General features: G+C 49.6%; 1 protein-coding gene and 1 pseudogene across 1 annotated transcript; one reads left to right on the top strand and one right to left on the bottom strand.

The window, feature by feature from the left end:
* Window positions 1-3,618: 3,618 nt before the first annotated feature.
* On the bottom strand, window positions 3,619-6,529 carry LOC136473689 (polyubiquitin-like; annotated as a pseudogene).
* A 3,613-nt stretch (window positions 6,530-10,142) lies between these two features.
* On the top strand, window positions 10,143-12,921 carry LOC136473687 (probable xyloglucan endotransglucosylase/hydrolase protein 30). The gene is made up of 4 exons (XM_066471334.1): window positions 10,143-10,566; window positions 10,722-10,822; window positions 11,686-11,894; window positions 12,233-12,921. The coding sequence occupies exons 1-4, from the start codon at window positions 10,368-10,370 to the stop codon at window positions 12,762-12,764; spliced, it is 1,041 nt and encodes a 346-aa protein (XP_066327431.1). The 5' UTR covers window positions 10,143-10,367; the 3' UTR covers window positions 12,765-12,921.
* Window positions 12,922-14,683: the final 1,762 nt, after the last annotated feature.

Below are 14,683 nucleotides of genomic sequence, written 5' to 3'. Positions count from 1 at the left end.
CCCCAAGTATGGCCCATCATGGCCATGGGTTACATCGAGACGTGCCAGCCTCTTCCCTGGCATCAGAGTTTTGACCCAGACCCATACGCTTGGACCTGGAGTGGTTGGCGACGGTATGGGTCCCCGTCGGACGAGACGGAACCCGCGTCCTCGAGGTCGGGCGAGCCAAAGCCCACGACCTTGGGCGAGACGGAACCCGCGTCCTTGGGGTCGGGTGAGACGGAGTCCATAGCCTTGGGCGAGATGGAACTCGTGTCCTTGGGAACGAGCGAGACGGAGCCCGCGGCCTCGAGGTCGGGCGAGACAGAGCCCGCGGCCTCGGGGTCGGGCAAAACGGAGCCCGCAGCCTTGGGCGAGACGGAATCCGCGTCCTTGGGGTTGGGTGAGACGGAGCCCGCACCTAAGAGGTCGGGCGAGACGGAGCCCATGGCCTTGGGGTCGGGCGAGACCTTTTAATACGTCTCAAGCCATCCGGGAAAGTCAGCGTGGGCGCTAATTTACTTGCTTTGGGTATCCCTAATATCGATACCCGACAGTTTCATTGCAGCAGCAGCCCCTGGTAATGCATTTTCAGGGGCGTTTCATGTATTGGAACCGCCGCTGAAAAAGAATTTTTAGAGGCGGTTTGACTACTGCAACCATCCCTGAAAATGCATTTTCAGAGGTGATTCTCTTAATTGAACCGCCCCTGAAAATACCATTTTTAGAGACGGAGATCCTAACAGAACAACCCTAAAAATGCATTTTCAGGGGCGGTTAAAAGCCCATTGTTAGAGATGCTCCATCTTCACTGACGGTGGCATTGCAGCGGTTGGGCTGACCGCCTCTGAAAATATATTTTACCTGCCTCTAAAGATATGTTTTCTGTAGTAGTAGTGTGGTAACGGAACACTAAACCGAGAAAATAACCCGAAGTTGTAGGTTTTTGATACTCTACAACAGCGATCGTGTGTTGGTTTTCCAAAACCGAAGTTCTCGTACTCGGGGAAAAAAAACGAGTCGAAAAAACCGATTGTCCAGCCCTATATCCCCGGCGTCTGCATCGGCGTAGGTCCACCATAGAATCTTGAATCTGATACAGTTTGAAACTTTGGTTATCAATGTCTTGTCATCTAGAACTCCAAATCCCAGGATTATCGTCGCTTTGCCCCATGTGAATGCACGGTGTGACAGTTCTCGACGAGAAAAAAAATGCACTGCTACGGTTTCAGTTCCTTTCGGTTTGGCTTCCGTACGTGATACTGAACCGCGCTCATAGTCGTCGTCTCTACGTACATAATATAATGATATATGATATATGCGTCGTACATGCACAACGGGACGACGACCGCGCGGCATTGGCGCTGTACGTCGCCGTCTAGGTCGCATCGCATTGCACGGGCAGCAGCAAGCTAGCAGCGTACTAGTAGATCACGACGTGATGCTGCAGTGGTCCGACGGCAAACTGCAGACTTCACAGTGCGTCCGAGGTTGTGTTTTCATGTGCCGGCAGCCCGGCACCCGATGGGAAGCTCGGTTACAGGGCGGGTGAAAGGAACCAGGAACCTCACCTCGCTCACCTGGTGTGGACGGAGTAAGGCCCTGTTTAGATCTCACCCAAAATCTAAAATTTTTTAATTTCTCGTCATATTAAATTTTGTGGCACATGTATGGAGCATTAAATGTATGTAAAAAGAATAACTAATTGCACAGTTTGTCTGTAATTGGCGAGACGAATCTTTTAAGCCTAAATAGTCTATAATTGGACAATTTTTGCCAAATACAAACGAAAGTGCTACAGTAGCCGAAAGCCAAAAAAATCGCATCTAAACGGGGCCTAATTTGCTTGCAACTTAGGCCTCGTTCACTTTGCAAATTTTTTTGAACCCGATGAATAGTACAACTTTCGTCTTATTTGGCAAATATTGTCCAATCGTGGACCAACTAGGCTCAAAAGATTCATCTCGTGATTTCCAACTAAATTGTGTAATTAGTTATTTTTTTACCTATATTTAATACTCCATACAAGCAGCTAAAAATTGATGTGATGGAAAGAGAGTGAAAAAACTTAGAATTTAGATGACATCTAAACAAGGCCTTACAAGTCCGAGCACCCAAAAAACTGCACGGCGCTGTAGCCTGGATCCAGACCGACGGACGGGGACGTAGACGTAGTTCCCAAGAGGGGGGAGATGCAATGCGCCCCATGATTGGGTGGGAACGGCATAAGATTGATATCCGGTCTGTCTATACTGTTCGTGTGCTAGGCACATGCGTAGCGCTTGATTCCATATTTCCACTGGCGCTCAGCCTCTGACCACGGCACCGGAATCCGGAGTCCGGACCAAGGTATGCGGACTCCGGGATCCCTTCAAATCTGCAACACCGTCAGAATATGGATATGCGTAAATGTCCGGCAGCAGGTTTTCAAGTCAAGAAGACTGTAGGAGTGCCAAGTGCGTGTGAATCTAGCAGCTGTGGCACAGAATATTAAAGTTCAGTCGACGAAACTCTTCAACGTTCAACCCACGTTTACTGCAAGTGCTGATGCAGTCATGCAGATGTAGATTTTACATACGAAATGCACTTGATGAGTTGCAAAGGCCAACGCACTACGCTGAAATTTTGGCCGGCCAAACGGCTACGCCGACATCGAACAAGAGACGCCAGCATTTGGATCCACGAATGTTGGTTCCTACTTCCTAGTCCAACGACTAGCACCAAAAAATCTCTGACCTTGTCCTACCGGCTATAGAGGGACAAAATGCATGCCTCGGGTCGATCGTTAAGGGGGGCTGTCACCTGTCAGTCAGTCAGTGTGGCACATTATTTAACTCCAACCTAAATTAGATTCGACTGGTTTGGTGAACGTCTGGCACTCGAGATCAAGAAACAAATATCTCATCTTTTTTGCCTGCAGCTAGCAGCTTGATACTAGAGGAAACAGGAAAGCAAAAACTCGCGCGGCAGTGGCCAACTGACCATTCTCCTGCCACGTTCCACAGCACATGACGTGCATCGTGGACAAGATAATTGTCCAGCAGGCAGGACAGCCAAGTGAGATGTAAGAAGAGGAAACGACCACGCCGGCGCTGCCACGAACTGGAATTCCCTCTCTTCAGCAGGCTTGCAGACAAAGCACTCTCCATCCCCTTTCCTAAATTCCCTGCTTTCAGACATATACTGATCAATATAATAACCTGCTTTCAGACATATACTGATCAATATAATAACCTGCTTTCAAACATAGATAGATCAATGTAACTTTTATTGAGCATCCTAAATTCCCTGCTTTCAAACATATACTGATCGATATAACCTGCTTTCTGATCAATGTAACTTTTATTAATCCCCTACAGTTACTAGTGGTCCGTGTGGTCCCATCACGTAAGTCAACTAACGCAAATGCTGAGCATCCTAAATCAACTGCCTTCAGGGTTTTTTTTTAAATGTCTGTTTCAAACAAAATAAATCTTATAAGCACATCATTAGTCCAGTCCACAAACGCGAAGAACAGACAGGCCCCAGCCAAATGCATATACTAATTTGTTAAAATTGTAGCAATAGTAGCTACACTCCCTCACTCAAACGGTAGCATACCCTCGTCAGAAAAGAGTTTCAGAGACCAAAATAATCGACACAAAAGCTAAAGCATCCGAGGAGCATGATTTTACATAAGTAAACAAGTTACATCTGAAGAGATAAGTACGAACACAGCAGGCTATATATAAAGTTTACACAACAGGTTATATAGAAAGTTTACACGACGAAACACTTAGTAGAACTGGATATAGAAAGTTTACATGACGAACCAATTAGTAGAACTGGATATGTCTGTCCACACTACACATAGAATTTTAATAACTTTGCAGCAGGACACATTCCTACTACCTCAGTTAACACGGCCACCACGGAGGCGCAGGACGAGATGAAGAGTGGATTCCTTCTGGATGTTGTAATCTGCCAAGGTGCGCCCGTCCTCAAGCTGCTTCCCAGCAAAGATGAGCCTCTGCTGATCTGGAGGAATCCCTTCCTTGTCCTGGATCTTGGCCTTCACATTGTCAATGGTGTCAGAGCTCTCCACTTCCAACGTGATTGTCTTGCCAGTCAGCGTCTTGACAAAGATTTGCATGCCACCCCTAAGACGCAGGACAAGATGAAGAGTGGATTCCTTCTGGATGTTGTAGTCAGCCAAGGTGCGCCCATCCTCCAGCTGCTTCCCAGCAAAGATGAGCTGCTGCTGGTCCGGTGGGATGCCCTCCTTGTCCTGAATTTTCGCCTTGACATTGTCAATTGTGTTAGAGCTCTCCACCTCAAGTGTGATGGTCTTGCCAGTCAAGGTCTTGACGAAGATCTGCATCCCTCCTCTGAGACGCAGGACAAGATGAAGGGTGGATTACTTCTGGATATTGTAATCAGCCAATGTGCGCCCATCCTCCAGCTGCTTCCCAGCAAAGATGAGCCTCTGTTGGTCAGGTGGGATGCCCTCCTTATCCTGGATCTTCGCCTTGACATTGTCAATTGTGTCGGAGCTCTCAACCTCAAGTGTGATAGTCTTCCCAGTAAGTGTCTTCACAAAGATCTGCATCCCTCCTCGGAGGCGTAAGACCAGATGCAGGGTAGACTCCTTCTGGATATTATAGTCAGCCAGGGTGCGGCCATCCTCGAGCTGCTTGCCAGCAAAGATGAGCCTCTGCTGGTCCGGCAGAATACCCTCCTTATCATGAATCTTGGCCTTGACATTGTCGATAGTGTCAGAACTCTCAACCTCCAGTGTGATTGTCTTGCCAGTTAATGTCTTGACAAAGATCTGCATGCCACCCCTCAGGCGCAAGACAAGGTGGAGGGTAGACTCCTTCTGGATGTTGTAGTCAGCCAGGGTGCGACCATCCTCTAGCTGCTTTCCAGCAAAGATGAGCCTCTGCTGATCCGGGGGAATGCCCTCCTTATCCTGAATCTTGGCCTTGACATTGTCGATGGTGTCAGAGCTCTCAACCTCCAGTGTAATTGTCTTGCCCGTAAGAGTTTTAACAAAGATCTGCATGCCACCCCTCAAGCGCAGGACAAGATGGAGGGTAGACTCCTTCTGAATATTGTAGTCAGCCAGGGTGCGGCCATCCTCTAGCTGTTTGCCAGCAAAGATGAGCCTCTGCTGGTCCGGGGGGATGCCCTCCTTGTCCTGGATCTTGGCTTTAACATTGTCGATGGTGTCTGAACTCTCAACCTCGAGAGTGATGGTCTTGCCGGTCAGGGTCTTAACAAAGATCTGCATCTGTTTCAATCAAACAGATAGAAAAATGTCAGAAAGCTTGCAAACATGTGTTTTAAGTGAAGATATGATTTGCAATTGAGCAAGTTGGAACAGATGTATGGCTGACTAATATGCTATTACAATATATTTTACAGGCTACCATAGCCACATGAATAATGAGAACTATAGACTTATATACATGCAAAAATATCATTAATACAGATGAACCGTTCTGCATCCCAGTGAGGGATTACAAAAAAACGAACAGCAAGTCAGTGGAAGGATGTAGGACCACGTAAAAAGGCCTAGATCATTTTCAAGTAGAATAATGGATTATTATGAATCTAGGCATGGATTAGTAATAGCAGTTTGTTATTGATATTATACAGCAGTGTATTGCACTGTAATAGCTTAAACAAGCTTCATTTGCACATAATAAATTCATTCAGAAGTAAAATGATAGGATCGTATAAACCAATGCTGAATGAACAGAGCTACCAAATTGATGTTCCTAATCACTAGGAACTGCACCATGATCAAATAACTAGTCAATGATAGGATCGTAGAGGCAATGCTGAATGAACAGAGCTACCAAATTGCTGTTCCTAATCACTAGGAACTGCACCATGATCAAATAACTAGTCTCGCATTAAATAAAGCACCCATAGACTAGTCTCGCATTACTGTTATTCAGGAAAATAAAGCACCCATAGAACAAAGGAGCCATATCACACGGTCTATAGATATATTTTTGCCAGGACTGATCAGCAAAAATAAAATGTCAAAACAATGTGAATATAGCACTGGACAGAACATGTAGGAAACACCTACGGTAAGGAACAGATTTATTTGATTCTAAAATCACAACCTAACAGACCCCAGCCTCGACAAAGCAACCGCGTCAGATCGCGCGATTAAACCGCAAGCGCCGACGCCGCGACGCCGCATACAAGCCTAGATTACTCCAAGCATACAAGGCGCAACGAAATCACAGATCGCGATCGATCAAATCACCCGAAACCCTAGATTCCAGGGCAGTGCAAACCGCATAAACATAATCCAATCGCATCGGAGTAACATCTAAATTAGACGTAGATCGAAGTAGTAAACATAATCCAATCGCATTGGAGTGGCATCTAAATCAGACGTAGATCGGAGTGGTGAACTGAGTTGATGATACCTTGCGCGGGCGGAATTGCTGTCGAGCGGCTTGCTGGAGGCGTCCGAGGAAACCGCGAGACGGGAGACGAGGAGCAGATTTGGGGAGAACTTGGGTGATTGATTGGAAACTGGTCTGATGCGCTGAGCCTTGTAGGGTGGATCCGTGGATGGGAGGGTATTTATGTCGGGTGGGAGAAGCGGGCCTTGGAGTGCCTTGGTGGTTAAGGTTAGCCAGTTAGCCCAGCCTGCCCGGCGAGTTGGACTTGGACCACGAGTATCCTCCGCGTCGGTGGTCGCTCGTGGCTGGCTTCCGGAACTCACGAGGAGGATCCGGTCTCTTCCATCCCGGCCGGGCCGTCTTTCTAATGACAAGGCCCGTATGGTGTGATCCTAAGCCCATACGGTGCTGTGAGGGCCCATGGGGACGGATGGTGTGCCCGGAATCCGGCCTATACCAGCCACGGTTCTGCGACGCGGGGGCCCTGTTTCGAGCCTTTCCCTCGGCCGTTGCCAGTTGGGCGTTGGCACTGTTGGCGCACAGGGCTTCCGGCTCCACCACCACACCAATCACCTGTGTGTGTTCTGCTAAAAAAAAAAAACTATGTGTGTGCCCCGATGTATCAGACTGCCACTGGCACGAGGTGTGACTGTTGGATGCCGATGTGAATTTCCGGTATGTAGCTGTGGCGCCTCAATGCTTCCATTCTTTCGCGTAAAAATTTGCTGTATTTTTTTTACGAAAGAAGAATTATATTAGATAATAGCTGGGTATATCAATACGTTACGAGCACTCTGAATTACATAATATCCAGAAACTGATTTTCATCTAAATTGTACCCACACTGTGAATAGCTTTAGATCTCAAAACCAAACCTATATGACGCTTTGAAGTATGGATGACCGGACAGACAAACACTCGGCAAAAGACCTGAGAACAGATGCCCAACGAACGACGGCCAACATCTATGTAGGCGGAGTTGAGAACTCCTTTCTGGTGTCTTCCTTCTTCTTCTCCTGGCTGCCACCGAAGAATGAGGAAGACTGATCTAAAAATTATTCTTCCTAGTCCTTCATCGTGGCCAGATCTAACCACGACAAAACGGAGAAGAGACCAGAGAAAATTATTTCATGGCGACGATATCATCTCCACCTTGATGTCGTCGTCCGGAAAGAAAGGTCTCCATGTCGTCAAGCCGGTAAAGTTGCTGACGCGTAGTTGTCGCCCTCATCTTCACCGGAGCCGCCATGGAGAAAACAATTCCACCATTCCCTGTTAGCGTCGCCGGAGAGGAGAAGATAAATCCCTAATACCAACAAATTTGACATAGAGAGACCATAACCCTTAAAGACTCGATCTATTAGAAAAACTTATGAAAACAATGGATCCCCACTCCTCTCGTCTCCGGCGAGATACCGGAGGAGAAAGAGGGGGACCAGCGGAGGTGGAAGGCGTCGGCGCTGCTTTAGGTCGAAACGAGACCTGGAGTCCCCCGGGGGCATGGGTCCGGGTAGAAAGAAAAGTATGGTGTATTGTTTCGTCGATTCCCTAAACCAAATACCAGAAGCACTGTGGTTTCTGGCTTCTTATTAGGTTAACCACCTGGATTCAGGAACATTACGGCGCCTGCATGCATTGTTCGTGTCGTCGCCTAGCGCGCGGACGTCGTCGCTGATAGTATATGTCAGCAAATTGTGGCGTTCATGTACGAATGCGGCTGACGTGAGTCCAGACGGCCGGTCCCGTGCAAGATCCTCCTAATCGAAATGGAACTGTTGTGTTCTGGCGCAGACAGGACCTTTTCTAGCTCCCTAGTCCCTATGCGCGCCTGTGAAACCCAACAATTAGCGCACGCGCGGCTCTCGTTGACAAGGCAACAGTTTCACGTTCTCCATCGGTTCACGTACGCCAGGACGCAACAGGCGCGCGTCCCAGGACGACACGGCCTCTCACAGAGTCACAGGCCGAACAGCGCGCGCCTTTGGCCACTGCCCGCTGCATCTGCATCCGCCAGCCGGCGGATGGAGCCGAAACGGCCAAGGGAACAGGTGGCTGGTGTGGTGGGTGGCCGCTGCTGGCTGGCGGGTGAGCGTGACACCCCGAGCGCGAGCGCGAGCGCGCGGCGGCCTGTAGCTGTAGCGGCCTGTTTCCAAGCCACGGGAGCTTTGACGCGGCGCGCAGGCACGAGCATGTGTGCCTTGTTCTTGGGGTGCGGCGCACATGAAAAAGGGGCCCGCCACTGCCCTGTCGTGTCGGGGCATTGCACGTTAGGGCGTCCTAAAGATTTCAAAATAGCTAGTCTATAAAGAATTTTATTAACTATCAAGAAGAGGAATCAAATATCTACGGACTCACAAATAACTAGCTTAGCACGATCATTCATAAATAATTCTCTCAGAGCTCACGTAACTCTCCACTGTGTTCTTTGTTTGGCATTGAGGACGCCCTTAGTCCTGTCGCGTGCGGCTTTGCGCGCGGCCATTATTCTTTATGGTTTGTGAATACCGCCTTGCCACTTTCGGTCGGGGCGGCGCTGTTGTGCGAGTACAATACTCTAACGCTAACGCTGCTGTGTGAGCTATAGTACTCTATGCTGCTGCTACTAGTACCAGTATTATTTTGTTATAGTCATTGACGCGTGCGTGATCCTTTTTTGTTGGTTGGCAGATACGCAACAGTAGCTCAGCTCCGAGATAAAGTACGTAGCAATATTATAATGGCACACTATCATTGGTTATGCACTTATATTAGGTTGATCACGTTAGCTATCGTCAGACTGGAGCCTGGAGAAGGAGCTAGCTACCGCCTTGGATGCCACAATGCCGCTGGAGGAGCACTGGCGCAGGACGCAACCGGACAAACGGCCAATAAGGAGAGGACGTTGCGTTGCGTTCTTCTGTACAGCTGGTGCCTCGTTGGACACCATGCATGTAGGGGTACGCGCCACACTGGCGGTGGAGGTGGAAGCAGCGGGCACGGTGGGGGGCGCACACACACGCCTATCCGACGCCACGCCACAGGTCAGGACTGGACGACCGGTGGCCACGCGACACGGAACAAATAAATACACACGGTCAAACCATACCTGGACGGCTCCAGCCCAACTGTTCCGGCTAGCCTCACGTACGTCGCCCTCCCTGTGATAAATCTCTCACCAGACGCGAGTAATGGCTCGTAAAACCACCCTCCGCAAAGCGTCCATCCCCATCCCACGTCCACAAACCAACCAAGCACGTCGTCATCCCAAAGTCTCCTAACATTAAACTCCAGCTGCAGCCATTTCGCCGCGCGCGAAAAACAGATTAGTAATGCACTGCGTTGCTGTCTTTTGAGTGGCAAGAAACAGGACAAGGCAACGGGCAACCCCCCGTCGTCTAGGACCATGCATGATGATGCATGCATTGCCCCGTCACCAGCAAAGCTTAGCTGTTGCTTGCTTATTAATCGCCCGTTACCTACCACGTTCCCGCTCCTTTTCCGTGCCAAGCCGGTGCACAGCACAGTGACAGAACTCCTCCTCGCTCAGTCGCTCCTGTAATGTTGTTGGCTGCTCCGTCCTGACTGTTATCTTTCCTTGCACATCCACATTCCACAGTAGTGGAGGCCTGGCCGCCTGGAGGGCTCCCGGGGCCACGGGGGGCCCACGCCGCACTAACGGAGTCCACGGTAGCATGGGCTGTGGGTGCGGCGGAAAAGGCCGCTACCAACGTCCGCGCATGACGCAGCCGCGTCGCGTATCTATCCCCCTTGCCCCGGCTCCGGGCTCCGGCCAGTGTACCATGACCGCGTATAAAGCAAGCCAAGATCGTTAGCCATCAGCCCAGGGCAAGAAACGCGTCGGGGTTTGGCTCCTGATCGAAAGCCGCCGCCCGACGGTGCACAAGCGATCGAGGAAGGAGAGAGGAGGAGGAGGAGGGCGAGGAGGAAACCGAGGCCGGAGGCTGAGGGCAGCGCAGAAGCTCTGCTGTACGGCCAGCCATGGCGGCGAAGGCGAGGGTCTCGCTGACGGGCTTGCTCGTCGCCGCGACGTGGGCGTGCTTATCTGTCGTAGCCGCCTCCGCCTTCGACGTGCCAACCGTGGCCTTCGAGGAGCGGTTCTCACCGCTGTTCGGTGACGGCAACCTTTTCCGCTCCTCAGACGACAGGAGCGTCCGCCTCCTGCTCGACCGCCGGTCAGGTACGTGGGGCATCATCTTCTTGCAGAGAGTTTTAATCCTTCCTGCACCTTTCTCTTCGTAGCTTGTGCGGAGGACGACATGAGTCTTCCATCCTCTGTTTTCGCCGTTCATACTGTCTCTGATAAGCTACTGGCCTACTGCTCGTTCCGCACAGGTTCCGGGTTCGTCTCTTCGGACTACTACCTCCACGGCTTCTTCAGCGCGTCCATCAAGCTGCCCAAGGACTACACTGCCGGCGTCGTCGTCGCCTTCTACGTGAGTGTTCCTTCTCAATCGATGCCTGCAACATTTGGATTCGATTCCATCTCGGAACATTCCTGCCCAAGGGGACCTTTTTTCTTTACTATAGTAGCGTATGTATCCCCGCCGCCGCTCTTTCGAACCGTTGGTTCGTGCTTGGTCACATGGCGTGTCAACACGGATTCAGCAACCGCCGGCGAGCCGTAGCAAGTTGCCGGTGCTACGCCCATGTCCTGCGCCGCAGAGCACGCTACAGGGCGTCCCACATGAGCTGCCTTGGACTTTTCAGCCCAGCAGCCTGTTCGCTAAATCGTCAGAACAGTATTTTTCTCACATCAAATCAATTCTAGCCGTAATAATCCACGTTCTACCAGCCCTAGCTGCAGAAAGGCTGCGCCGCCTGGGCCCGGGAATAAATGTTCCACTTCGGTCATTCACGTCCCCCTGATGATTGATTAATTAGGCGCACCAAAAAATAGTTAATGCTACTGAATCGGTAGTCCTCCATGTTTGGTTAGGTTTTACTACTACTACTACTATTCACACGCCAGTGATTGCAGTGATTATTGCCATGTGTTCGCGGCGGAAAGTACCGTTGACTGATTTGTTGTGAAAGATTAATAGTGTTCGTTGGCTGAAAAAGTACGGCTTATAAGTCAAGCGAACAGGGTGTACGATGTTCCAGTGGTAGATGGAATATCCAGTTCCAGTGGTAGATGGAATATCCAACTGATCTGTGGTTGTTCCAGGTTGCAACCCTCAGAGATTCCAACTAACACATGATGAAGTTTTGAATTGCCATGTCGACTTCCTTACGGCTGTACTCATAGGGCATCATCAGTGTATAATGCTTGTACCATCCTTTTTTGATGCTGCAGCTGTCTAATGGAGACGTGTACGAGAAGACGCACGACGAGCTGGACTTCGAGTTCCTGGGCAGCCGGTGGGGCGGGCAGTGGCGCGTGCAGACCAACGTCTACGGCAACGGCAGCACCAGCCACGGCCGGGAGGAGCGCTACCTCCTCCCCTTCGACCCCACCCTCGAGGCCCACAGCTACTCCGTCCTCTGGGCTCCAACCCACATCATGTACGTATCACATTCACCAGAAAAACTTCCAGTACACACGTACACTACACACTCCCCCTACATTAATCAGCCCGTGTTCAGTTCAAAAAAGTGCTACAGTATCCGTCACATCGAATCTTGCGATACGTGCATGAAGCATTAAATGTAGACAAAAAAAAGCTAATTACACAGTTTGGTTGGAAATCGCGAGACAAACATTTTGAGCCTAATTAGTCCACGATTCAACACTATTTATCAAATAAAAACGAAAGTGCTACAGTATCCAGATTCCAACTTTCCCTCACGGCCTCAGTGGACACAGCCTCAGTGGTTATTGACTGCGTCTTCAATTCATGCAGCTTCTACATCGACGACACGCCGATCCGGGAGGTGATCCGGCACCCGGACATGGGCGGCGACTTCCCGGCGAAGCCGATGGCGGTGTACGCCACCATCTGGGACGGCTCCGCGTGGGCCACGGACGGGGGCAAGTACAAGGTCAACTACAAGTACGCGCCGTTCGCGTCCGACTTCTCCGAGCTGGCCATCGTCGGCTCCCGCGCCGACCCGGTGCTCCGCGTCCCGCGCCGCCACGCCCACCAGGACCTCCTCGGGCTCATGACGGCCGACTACGCCGTCATGACGCCGCAGAAGCGCGCGGCCATGCGCGCCTTCAGGGCGCGGCAGATGACGTACACGGTGTGCTACGACGCCGTGCGGTACGCGGACGGGCCGTTCCCGGAGTGCGACAACTCGGACGAGGAGAGGGAGTCCTTCTCGGCCTGGGGCGACTCCAAGACCGTCGTCATGAGGCCACGCGCCCGCGGCCGCCGCCGGGGACGCAAGGCCTGCGCCGGCGCCAGGGGACGGGCTGACGTGTCAAGCAGCTGAGGTTTTACAACAACAAAAAAAAAAAGAGGCCCAGGGTCTGCTGCGAAAACTATTGGCACAATTGTTAGGGATGATCGGTTGGTCTGGTATTGTAGTAATTCGATTCGTTTTTTTTTGTTGTTGTTGTTGATCCATATTCTTTGATTCCTTGGTGGCAGCTAATAAAATGCTTATTATTAGTATACTAGTACTTTACTACTTGCAATGCTAATAGCATAATCGAATCATTGACACTACTAGTAAACGTGATCGCAAGTTGCACGGAACCGAATATGTTTTTGGAGTAGTAATGCTAATATAATTGAATCACTGACACTACTAGTAAAATGTGACCGCGAGTTGCACGGAACCTAAAACGTTTTGGATGCGATTTGTTCCAACAGGTCACGAATTTAGGTCATATCTTATCTTATATTCTTATAAAGCCGCCAAACCCCGTTACCTATTCCTCTCAACATGCAAGCTGTTCAATTAGACAATCCACTATCACACATAATTAAAAAAATCACTAGTCCATACAATTGTAATGTCTACGTCAGCAAGTCTCATGCAATTGTAATGTCCACGTCAGCAAGTCACATATCTCAGCATACAAGCTATCCAACTAGGCAATGCACTATCACACACAATTAAAACACACTAGCCCATACAATTGTAATGTCCACGTCACCAAGACATATAAGTATTTTGTTTGTCCATGTCATCATGCCACGCAATCCACTAATCCGTAATTTTTGCAGCAACGCGCGGGGTATTATTCTAATATTAAAGGACATAAGAGCAATTTGGAGTTTGGAAAATAAAAAAAGCGAGATGAAAGCCCTTTGCTGTTTATAATATTAGAAATAAAATAGATATAGACAGTGATAGTGATAGAGAGATAGGGATAGAGATGGATTTGGATTAGCACTAGGATTATGTTTCTGTCTAACATGATTTTCAGCGGTGTGAATGATTAATCACGGGATTCGGTATTTGCGTTATGTTGGGGCGATCCAACAACAGACAGGAGCGTGACAACTGGCGGAATTGGTATGTCTTGTGACCTGATCAGTTACGTTCTTTCAAATCACGCGTTCAGTCACGCAGACACGTACTCTATTATGTCCCTCGCCCTTGTACCGGCCGCAGCTGTTGTGTTCATAGGACATAGGACTCGTTGTCCAGAGGAAGCGGATGATGGGTCGATCAAACACATGGCCTGGTTGTAGCGTTGTACTGCCATGTAACGCTAGCGTGCATAGTAAAAGCATGAGATGGTTGATTAATGGAATTTCGAATTCCTTTCAAAAAAAAAAAAAAAACGCTAGCGTGCATAGTACCAGCACCCACCACCACGATCGCCAGAAAACTAACTTGCTCCTGTGTCTTTTCTGCTCGTCTCCGCATCTTTCTCCTCCTTTTTGTGCCGGCCATTAAGAGCTGCTGGTTGAATGTTTCCACCTAGGATAGGAGTTAGGCGGCCTATTCGGGAGGCCGTAAACGATCGTGGATTATTTACTGCTGGCTGGTTTAGTGTGAGAGAAAAACACTGTTCCCGACTGGAAATTTACGATCGTTTACGAGCAAACGAACAGGCCGAGGAACCCTGGGTTTTCTCGCAAACGGTCGTGTTACTATTCCGATTCGTGTAGAGTTACTGCAGCACAGGTAGTGCACGATCTCTATGCATGTATGTAGTGGCACTGATCATGATTTGACGAGGTAAACACATTTCATCAGAGAACATTTTACCTTACCGTCGTGGACATTGACTTGCATGCCTCCTACCCTCACAAATAGACCAAAGCCTGCTCCTGATGTGCTTATTATGGCCTGTATATCATCCGATTCCGATGTTTTTTTTTTATCAGAGAAGGAAATGGAGAGAGATGAATCATAGCTCAAGTTTCAAGAAGGCCTGATCCAGAATCTTGACG

Source organism: Miscanthus floridulus, chromosome 8 (assembly GCF_019320115.1).
Source record: "Miscanthus floridulus cultivar M001 chromosome 8, ASM1932011v1, whole genome shotgun sequence".
NCBI lineage: Eukaryota > Viridiplantae > Streptophyta > Magnoliopsida > Poales > Poaceae > Miscanthus > Miscanthus floridulus.
Note: the sequence above shows the minus strand (reverse complement) of the source record. Positions and strands in the feature narration are given on the sequence as shown.

Bases quoted from the DNA above. Each gene is read 5' to 3' on its own strand.
- LOC136473687 (XM_066471334.1), top strand. From the start codon at position 10,368: ATGGCGGCGAAGGCGAGGGTCTCGCTGACGGGCTTGCTCGTCGCCGCG. The intron at 10,567-10,721 runs GTACGTGGGGCA...CGTTCCGCACAG, and splicing joins CCTGCTCGACCGCCGGTCAG to GTTCCGGGTTCGTCTCTTCG. The intron at 10,823-11,685 runs GTGAGTGTTCCT...TTGATGCTGCAG, and splicing joins GCGTCGTCGTCGCCTTCTAC to CTGTCTAATGGAGACGTGTA.